Source organism: Oryza glaberrima, chromosome 6, assembly GCF_000147395.1.
Source record: "Oryza glaberrima chromosome 6, OglaRS2, whole genome shotgun sequence".
NCBI lineage: Eukaryota > Viridiplantae > Streptophyta > Magnoliopsida > Poales > Poaceae > Oryza > Oryza glaberrima.
Window position 1 is genome coordinate 21,659,967 of NC_068331.1, and position 10,632 is coordinate 21,670,598.

The 10,632-nt window shown below is 45.5% G+C and overlaps 1 protein-coding gene across 2 annotated transcripts; it reads left to right on the plus strand.

Annotated features, from left to right (window-relative positions):
- The first annotated feature begins 1,916 nt into the window (after positions 1–1,916).
- On the plus strand, positions 1,917–6,197 carry LOC127776413 (uncharacterized). Of its 2 annotated transcripts, none has more exons than XM_052302770.1 (2): positions 1,917–2,099; positions 5,582–6,197. In XM_052302770.1, exon 2 carries the CDS (start codon positions 5,584–5,586, stop codon positions 6,052–6,054), a length of 471 nt encoding a protein of 156 aa, XP_052158730.1. In that variant the 5' UTR covers positions 1,917–2,099; positions 5,582–5,583; the 3' UTR covers positions 6,055–6,197. The 2 variants fall into 2 exon arrangements, with proteins under 2 accessions (XP_052158730.1, XP_052158729.1); XM_052302769.1 differs by having other exon boundaries at positions 1,923–2,099; positions 5,552–6,197.
- The last annotated feature ends 4,435 nt before the right edge of the window (positions 6,198–10,632 follow it).

The following is a 10,632-nucleotide window of genomic DNA, read 5'->3' on the forward strand; positions in this document are numbered from 1 at the left end:
ATCCTATTGTTTACCTACCCCTCTACGCCTCGTGTCAGTTGCAAACATGCACTATCGGAAGGAGAATTTTCAGAATATACCATCGGATAGGGACTGCTTTTAAGATATGTGCTGATTTTGGAATACATCACCAGAGTACGAATTTTCTTCGTTCCATGACATTCCGTTCCCACACATCAATCATGCCGTTGTCGTCCATCTCCCGGTGCCGCCGACATCAGTCCGTCGCCTCCAGCGCTTGCATGCGCCGCACCGTCGTCCGTCCGCCGCCGCCCGCGCTCACGTGCGCAACACCGTTGTTCATCCGCCGCCGCCCATGCTTGCGTGCTCCATCGTCTGTCTGCCACCACCACCCTCATTGTCGTCTACCATCAGCTGGGTCGTCATCGTTGTCCACCATCAGCAGCCCCATCCGCGCTCATGTGCGCCGTCGTCCGTCCGCCACCACCGCCCTCATCATCGTCAACCATCAGGCACCCCATCCGCGCTCGCGTGTGCCGTCGTCATCCTTGACGCAGCTCCAGGCCCAACCCTCGAGGGCGGACTGACGACGGTGGTGCCGGGTGGACGGATGACGATGGCGCGGCTGACTCCGAGAGACGGAGCGGCATAGAACGAAGAAAATTTGCATTCCAATGGCATATCCTGAAAATAGCACGAATCGGGTGGCATATCCTGAAAGCAGTGCGTATTCCAATGGCATATTCTGAAAACTCTCGCTACCGACAGGGCGGCTTGCAAGCCGGTTGGAATTCATAAACCAAGGATGACAGTGAAAGCATTCAAGCGCTGTCCTTTTATAAATAGCCCCGTCCATTGGTGCTCTCCGCTTATAAATAGACGGGAGCGCTTTGGCACAGCCGCACAGGCCTGCCCGCTCTGTTTCGCTCGGCATCCCATGCCGTCATGTGATGGGCGCCGTGGCTGCAGTCTGCACTCTGCGGAGGCTGGACCGCTGGAGCACCTCGCCATGGTGTCCTGTTGCCATGCTGGGGGACGCGAGCAGCCGAGCACCAAACGCAAGAAAGCTTTTGATGCAAAACCATGTGAGTCGTCTTTGTAGAGAGCGGTGTTTTGATGACCCATGGATATCGGCATCTCCTTGTATATCCGAAACCTCGTAAATTAAACGAACTCCTAAAACAATAAAACTGTGAGCGCAAAAAGCGCTTAGGAAGAGGACGGCGAACATATGGAGGATTACATGCAGATATGAAAATCAACACTTAATGCAAAAGAAAAGATATAAGACATGAAAACCAACGCCTAAGCGCAAAACAGAGATGATTTAAGAAGTGAACGAGGTGAAGAATAGGAAGCAAAAATACAAGGGCATTTCTGACATTCCACCAGAATGGCAAAAAGTAATATATATAGCATAAGAAAAGGAAAACGTCACCGTCAGTCGGTAACATTACACAGCACCTCCCTACCTATTTAAACTATTCCGAGGACCTCTATTCTCTCCTCCCCTCTTCGCTTCCTGGGGCTCTAGGCTAGAAGGATGAGACAGACGACAGAGTGATTTCTCCCTGCAGCAGCAAAACTCGATGATTGCATCGTGGTCACCGGCGGGAGTGTTCTGCTAGCGTATAAGTTGGTGTGCCAGTAGAGCGATACTAGTCAGATTACCAGCTCTGATTGCTTTCATGTGTAAACGGAGGATTGGAGGCTAGATAATACGATTGTCTGGGTGGTGCCTGCCGTCCTAAGATAGAGGCAGGTGAGGTCAGGAGTAACTAGAGTCTTGTGATTCTGGATGTTGTATTTTGGAAAAACTTGAGGAAAAAAAAATTGGAAGAAAGAGATGTTAAAGAAGACTAAAGACTTTAAGGTGGTGATCACACCGGTGGGTGAGTGCAGCACGGCATGGACCCATTGAATATAAGCTTGCGTACAAACGGGTTCGGAGTAAATTACACGGCTGCCCCTTGTGTTCATATTGGCTATAAGTATACATATATGCACCTCTGGGCGAGCAGAGCTCGCCCCCAGCATGTTAGAAATCTCTTCATAGAATCGAGATTGAGACCGGCCTGGTGACTACAAATCCTGCATCCCTCGCCCTTGGTGGACTACTGCGCTTCTTGCATCCCGTGGTGTGTATATTTGTCCGCCCAGCAGTCATTGTCATTTATTCTTTACTATATCTTGGAAGTGAAACATGCAACATTTGTTTTGCACTCGCGTGGTATGTATTTTCTTCCATAGTTGCTATATAGGAGTACATCATGAGACTGAGAAACTTATAAGGCTGTGTTCTTCCCCCTTCTTTTCTAACTCACCTCTCTCTTTTTTTTTGACGCGCACGTTTTTTAAATTGTTAAACAGTGTTTTTTTGGCAAAAGTTTTTTATAGGAAAGTTACTTAAAAAAATCATATTAATCTAATTTTTAAAGTGTTTTTAGATTAATCACGTGTTAATGGGCACACCCAAACTTAGCCTAAATTTCCGTCACCTCGTTCGCTTGAGATCCAACGGCTGATTTGCTGTCTGCACAGATGTGACCACTTCTCTCTCTTTCTTACTCCCTCCATTAAAAACGTAGTACCCTGGATGAGTATGTTTAGATTGGTAGATGGGTTAGATTTCTCCATATTGGACGGAGAAAAATCAGGCAACTGCTATAGCTAGGCATGCAGTCCCATTTTTTCTTCTGACAACACCAAATGGTACCGCCGTACGGTAGATAGAATAACACATGAGAAGCAAATTCGTCTTAATTGAAGAACCTTATGGGTTAGGAGGAAACCATTCCCCAAAACGATAGTAATTAATTAATAAACAGAACTGCATGTAAGATTGCTAGCTATAGGGGCGAGGATAAGATTACGGGAATTAGAGCTTGAACCTCAGTAAAACTTTATAATCGCAGTTAGACTGTTAAACAACTAAAATATGCTATCAATATATAAAAACTTTTGGGAACACAAAGTGGTGAGTGGTGTAACCGTGGATCTGTGACTCCACCCACTAGCGACCTTGGTGGCTACGAAGGGCCGGCTACTAATATTAGGTACACCTAGATCGTGCTGCTGGTCTTTATCGTTGATGATGTTTATATTTTTAAACGTGTGTTAGAAGATGTATTTGTAAGTACGTGTGTTCATCTACCATATTTAAGCTTTGGCCACTGGGTACAACAGGCCAACTAAAATCTTCTGTCAGTTTTTTCCTTTGTGGCTAATTGTGTAAGTACTAATCCCCATTTTACATGGTGGGAAATATCACCGTAGCATATATCTTGCATAAGAACGAAGTTACAGCCGGTCCGCCCAAAACCAAACCCTAACCCTAACCCTAATAGACGAGCACAACACTCAACTTTATCCACATCTTTGGGATTGTAAGGAAGAGGGTTAAAGAGAAGAATAGAATTACCGCTCTCCCCACAAGGCCCACCAACATGGCCAACTTGTAAAAACTAGGGCACCGCTGCATGAGGACAGACATCATCTAAAGAGAGCACGCACCAGCTGTTGGAGAGACGTTTAGGCTAGAGCTCCTCCTAGACAACGTCTACAGGGAGAATAACGATGATGAGTACCGCTGCTACTGTCCGTCAAGATCTGAAGGAGAACCAAAATAGGATTTTTACCTAGCAACTCCACCGAGGGAGAGGGATGACACGGCAACGCCCCCAAGAGGGAGACGGTGCCCGAAGTGCCCATGTTTATCTTCTCAGTTCTTTTTTTTAGGATCATATATAGTACCACATGAATTTCTTAATTAGGTTAATTACCTTTAACAAGCATATTGTTGATCAATGCTAGTTTCGAGCACTAGTGATTTAGCTTCTATGTTGTATCACGAATAATGAATCTAGAATCTCTTACGTACCATTGAGGATTGCATGAAACGCTAGCAGTGGGATGAGAGCGTTTTGGGATGAAATACAAAATAGAGTAAATTTCACCTAGGGCATTTTCTAATTATCATAATGTCATTTTGGATCCTCTTCCAATAAAATTTTCACTTTGGTGTCTTCTTTGTTCCCATTTTAATTCTCTTTGAACCACCCTGATCATCTTCTTCCATTACTAGAAAAAGCATTTTTGCCGACGTGGGGGTTTTTTCGCAGGCGGACATAGCCTTTGAAGCCAAATGACCGCCTACAAAAATATAAACTGGAGGAAGCTCGTTGTCCGCCTGCGGAAATCTACTTTCGCAGGTGGACCACTTAACCGGTCCACCTGTAAAAATACCATTTTGTTTTTCAGGCGGATCTCTTATGTGGTCCACCTGCGAAAATTAGCATGGAATATAAATATAGGCGATGGCGATTTTTTCTAAGTCCTATTTCTCCCTCACCTCTCGTCCTCTCCCGTTCCTCTCCTCCACCTCTCCTCTCCTCTCCCCTCCCCTTCACCTCTCCTCCTCTCTCCGGCCGCTGGCCGGAGGCGGCTACCGGGCGGTGGTTGTGCACCCTGGCGGCAGCTCCCTTCCCTCCCTCCCTCCCAAATTTGGCCGGAGGGGAGAGGAGGGAGGCCGGTGGCCAGCAGCGCGGGGCGGATGGCGGCGGCTCCCCTCCTTCCCTCCCTCCCAGATCTGGACGGAGGGGGGAGGGGGAGGATAGTGGCCGGCGGCCCGGGGCCGATGACGGCAGGGCGCGTCTGTGCGGTGGATGCGGAGGGCGGTCGCGGCGGTGGCTACCGGCGGTGATGGCGTCTTCTCCCCTCCCTCCTCCCAGATTTAGTGGTGCAGAGGGCGGAGGGCGGCGGCGGCGCGGAGGGCGGTCGCGGCAGCGGCTACCGGCGTTTGTTTTGATTGTGAATGTTAATTTGTGATGCGTTTATTTTGATTGTGAAGTATGGTGCTTCTATGTTAATTTGTGATGCTTTTGTGAATTTGATTTGGATTGATGGGAAATGTAAACTGGATTGGATTAGGGAATGGGAATTGGATGGAGAACGGAGAACGGGAAGCTGCTGCTGCCGTGGGCGGTGGCTGCCAATTGTTTTTTTGTTTTTTTAATGCTAGGAGCTCTTTTCGCAGGCGTTCATTTATAGGGGGACAACTAGTGCCTGCAAAAAATTGTTTATTCTGCATGCGAAAACCTTTTTTTAGTGTTCGTCTCCGGCATCCTGTTGCAGTTGTCTCACTGCCTGAGGAAATTAAGGTTACAATGATGGCATCGTTCTTCCATGAGTGCTGTGAGGTCTCCAGCCACCAGTTCATCCCCGATGCAAGAATGTAACATCGAACTCGCTCAGCCAGTAAGATAGCAGTGTTGCAGTAGTGGCGACTGGTGAGGAGAATGCCGGAGATGAAGAGAGGACAAAGGGGTCCAAAGTGACTCAAAATGCCACAAAAGGGAGTCTAAAGTAAAAAAATTGGATAAAAAAAGGATTCAAAATAACACTATGGTAACAAAAAGAGTCCCAAAGTGAAATTTACTCCACAAAATATGATGTATTGATGTCGTCCTACGCTGGCTTTTGAAACTTTGATACTAGAAGAATACGAACTCAAGAAGTAGTACAACCCCAAGCACCCCCAGTCCATGTCCAGCGCTTTAATTAATTGATTATCTACTTTTAACTATCCCAGGTACTGCCTCACAAGCTGGAGCTCTCACAGGTATGTCTTCACCATCGCCGACGACACAGCCGCTTGTTCACCATAAGGACCCGGGGAGCCAAGGCATGAACAACAACGACGGCGGCGGCGAGGGCGGATTCTCATGGCTTACGGCATTGGGCTTCGGTTTCCTTACCTTCAACTCCGGGATGGCGATCTACCGGTCCGATGGCGATCGCGGATCGGTGGCGTTCGTATTAACATCGTACATCGATCTCGTGCTGCTCTTCGCGTGCCTCCGTCTATTCGAGAAGGCGCCGAGGGACTCCTCCCGCCGGGAATATCTCAAGGTATTTGTATGGCTACTGACGACGTTGCTCACGGTCATGTTTTCGTACAAAGTGGCAGCAATCATGCCGCCGCTGGTCGCGGTGATCGTCTGGGCGATGGCATTTGCCACAATCGGTGGTGGCTTCTATGCCTTCTTCGTCCACCAGGACAAGGCTGCCCTGCTCGAGCAGGCGAACAGGTAAGTTTTGATGATATGCTCTCCTCGTGTGCGTCGTCAGTGAAGTCGTGCTTGTACACTAGCACTACTTCAATCTGTCGGTATGTTGTGTGTAGTAATGTATGCAATAAAAACTGTAATGGTAATGCTGTTATGGTTGTTGTCGTCTTCGTCAGTTCTGTGGGCAGTCTTTCTATCTGCCCCCGTTTGCCTGAATTTGCTTGAACCGAACTACGCGAGCAGTCAAGTCTGAAACCTGAAGCAGGACCGAATTAAACTACCGTGCATCCATCAGAGAGGATGAAAAATATCGGGGATAACCAAAACTTCGAGAGTTTGTAAGAAATGTCGAACGTCACATTCCAACAATGTTTGGATTTGGTCCAAAGGTTAAGAAATTTTACCTTAAGCCTAGGGCCTGCTTAGCGCCGTGGCTCGCCTGGCCTTGGCTCGCTTAGCTTGCTTACGTTTGGAATAAGTGGGAAGAGATCGCGGACGAGCCGCGACGAAGAAATACCGGGAAAACCGATATTTTGGACGTTTCGAATATTTCCAAACCGAAATTAAGTTGAAATTTCAAACAATTGTCTGAAGCGTGCAAACATAAGCTGGATGTCTCCATCACCTTACGCATTTGCGTGCACTCGCGGGCGAAAGCAACTTGAGGAACACGCGATAAGGATAAAGTCCATCACATGCTTATCTTTGAATATTTATGAACATCTGACGCTTCCTGCAACGAAAGATCCGATCAATTTCCGCTCTCTGTCCCCATCGCCCAGCACACATGACAACGGACAAGAGGCGCAATCAAGTTTGCCGGCTTTTTTCTGAATGCTGGCTGCCTAACGTCATTGACCAAGTAAAGGTTATCCTGAGCAAGTTTAATAGTATAGCCAACTATTAACTCCAATTCATCTATAGCCAATCTAATAGCTCATCCATACAATAGTACATACTACATTATTGATACCTGATCCTACCTGTCATATACACACTGTGTTTTGAAGTCCGTGCTACAGCTGCCTACAAATCTGTAGCCCGCTGTTCTTCTCTCTCCTTATTTTTCTCTTTAAAATATGTTTGCAGCTGACTTATAGCTTGCTATTGTACCTGCTCTGAGTAAACGTTGGATAATCATAATCTTAAGCCACCCTCGGTTTGATCAACTACTCTAGGTGCGTTGTAACTTCCACCCAAATCCGGCTGCTTCTCGATAGTTGGACGGTGTAAATTATCATACCCGTGCAGCTTGAGTAGTTTGAACGGATCCATCGCCGATCGCGATCTGGTTGAGAGTATACATTATTGCAATTTGATCTGTCCACTATCCTCCACGGCATTCCATTTATATTGTACACTGTTCAGTAATAATGCGACACATGCCTAGAACATCATACGGAATACCTACTATTAACTTCGACCAGAATAACCAATAATGTGTTCTACAAACGCAACATCTTGCAGTCTTGCTGGGACGATTAATGCAACATCAAGTGTATGCAGTTCATTCGTAGAGGGGATTGAGCTGGACATTACTGAAAGGTATGGATCAGTTAAGAGACACGCACTGCCGACGCATAAGGTAATCTACCCTCGTTGTCGTCGGTACGATGCTAATCGTGCTTTGCTTTAAAAGATGGTAAAGGAGGTTGCTATGATTGCATCGAGGTTGCGTCGATGGTAGCGAAGAAACATATGTAAACATCACTAAACTTTGGTGGGTTTGTGCAGAAGCTACCAGCAGATCAATTAAACAAGTATGCTATTATACCTATTGTAGAAAAATATAACTATATTTTCGATCATAGCTGCTGCAGGTGTTTAACAAATAGGGCTATACTTTTCAAAGGCCAAGACAAACTTTATTTTGTACGATATTATAATGCCCATGAGAAGGATAAACAAAGCTATTGTCTTGTAGTATAGAATATTGCTGAATGCTGAACGAGATTGGTTGGTCCGTGACCTACTGCTCTTCATATTTTTATAGCCTACTCCCTCCGTCTAAAAATATAATAATTTAGAATGGGATAAGACCTATTTTAGAACTACGAATCTGGACATGAATACATAGATCTTTGCAGATGTTTGGTGTATAGCGATGTTTGCTCCACTTTTGTATAAACGAGAAAAAGATCTGAATGGGCTAGCTTCTTTTCTGAAATGCCAGCAATTAGTTGGGCTTGAGCAGATGACTCGAGCTTGCGAGCTTGCAAAAGGAACCTTCATTCGGCCCATTATCACCGAGTTATGGTTCGTTGCCAGCAGGTGAGCAGAGCCAATCCGATCAATATTGTGTAGGAATAAGTTTACTTTAGATCCTCAACTTGACATCGAGTTTCAATCACATTTTTAAACCACAATATCAGATATATACATATAATACATATCCCCGACTCCTAAAATCAGTACAAATGATGTTTCAAAACAGTTTGGATAACAATTTCGACTGACTTGGCTGATTTGACATGATCATCGTCCCACATAGCATTGACATATAACTAGAGGCAAGATTGAAAAATTTTAAAAATCATAACAAAAAAATTTTAGGCTCATATGTTAATCAAATAAAAATAAAAAAAATATAGTGGGACACCCATGTCAATAGGTTCCACTTCCTACACCTCACCCTCTCTTTAGTGGGAAAGCATAAGGGAAAAGGGGAAACGGGAGGAAAGGGAAGGAAAAAGGGAGAAAGAGGGAGGGTGACTCGATTGGACAAGGGGAAGAAGGCACGTCTCCCGGAACAGATAAAGAGGAGAGAGGTAGATGAAGTGGGTCCTACTATCTTTTTTTTACTAACATATGGATCCTACATACTTTGTTTTTATTTTCTAAAATTTTGCTTCTAGTTCCACATTAATGCCATGTGGGGCAAGGACTAAGTTAAACAGCCACGTAAGCATCATGTTAATCGAAACTACTACTGGCCAAACCGTCTTGGGAACTCTTTTACATTGGTTTGGGAGTTGACAGACATTTTATACCTAGTATTGCTACTTCCTCCGTTTCACAATGTAAGTCATTCTAGCATTTCTCACATTCATATTGATGTTAATGAATCTAAATAGATATATATGTCTAGATTCATTAAGATCAGTATGAATGTGGAAAATGCTAGAATGACTTACATTATGAAACGGAGGGAGTATTAAATAACATGACTTAAACTTGATGTAAACATATGGGATCTAAAGTGAACTTATTTCATATTATGTGGTCTGAATAATCTGTTTGGGTTTGGTCCGTACTGTTCTGTTGATGTTGGGCCGTAAGTCGACCCAATGATAGATTATTTTTTGTCACTTTAACCATTGAAATAGGCCTTAGGAAGTGGACGTCAAATTATGTAAGGGGATGGGAGGCTTTCTTTAGATCTTGTAGGGCACGGGCAAATCCCGATGAAATAAGTTTATTTTAGCTCCCTCAATTTGTCTTCGACTCTAAATCCATCCCTAAACTAAAATACTAGGTATAAGTATAACCCATCATCCAATATACAATACCATATTAACTTGATCCCTCGATAGTATAGTGATCGGTTTTGACTGACATGGTGAGTGAGATCCACGTGACCCCACATGTCAATGGTCAATCCTTCTCTCCTCTCCTTTTCCATCTTCCTACTCTTTCCCATCTATCAGATTCCCCTCCATCCATCCACAGGTGTCGCCGACGAAGATGACGCCACCGCTTCGTTCTCTTCTGCGGCTGCTTGGTTATCGACGGTGAACACGAGCTAATGCCCTTCTCCGTCGGCATACTCCCTCCGTTTCTAAATATTTGACGCCGTTGATTTTTTTAAATATATTTGATCGTTCGTCTTATTCAAAAAATTTAAGTAATTATTAACTCTTTTTCTATCATTTGATTCATTGTTAAATATACTTATATGTATGCATATAGTTTTACATATTTCACAAAAATTTTTAAATAAGATGAACGGTCAAACATGTGCTAAAAGATCAACGATGTTAAATATTTAGAAACGGATGGAGTATATATCAATATTCACACAAGAGCTAATGCCATACGAAATTACCAATTATATATGCTACTTTGTCGCCAAGCTCTATAACGTGGATAAATTTTAGCTTCAGATGTATATGTTCTTCTTAACAGAATCTACATATTATCAATTCGTTGCTACGCTCCGGAAAGTCGCTACTGCGAGCAGCTCAAGCCGCCTTTCCGGGCGCGGCGGCGGTGGGGCCGCGCCTGCGGCGGAGGAGCGGGACCTGACAAACGCGAGGAGGCGGTTGCTCTTGCTCACCTCCCTGGAGCAAAGCTGCAACGTCTCGACGCTGTCCTCCACGGATGAGGAGGGTGGTGCGGTGGATGCTGAGGCAGAGGCGGCGTTGAAGGCCTCGGTGATGTCGAGGCCGATGCCCTTCTCGGCGAGGCACGCGGCCATTCCCCTGAGCTGTAGCCTCGCCACCTTCCAGTGCTGCTCGCCCGATAGCGGCCGGAACACCACCAACTCCGTCAGCCGGTTGATGAGCTCTGGGCTCTGGCCGGAAGTGCCTCTGCACGTCAGCGAGAACGTGCTACTTGGCGGCGGCCTATGTGGCGTCGTCCTCATGGCCGGCGCTGGCGGCGG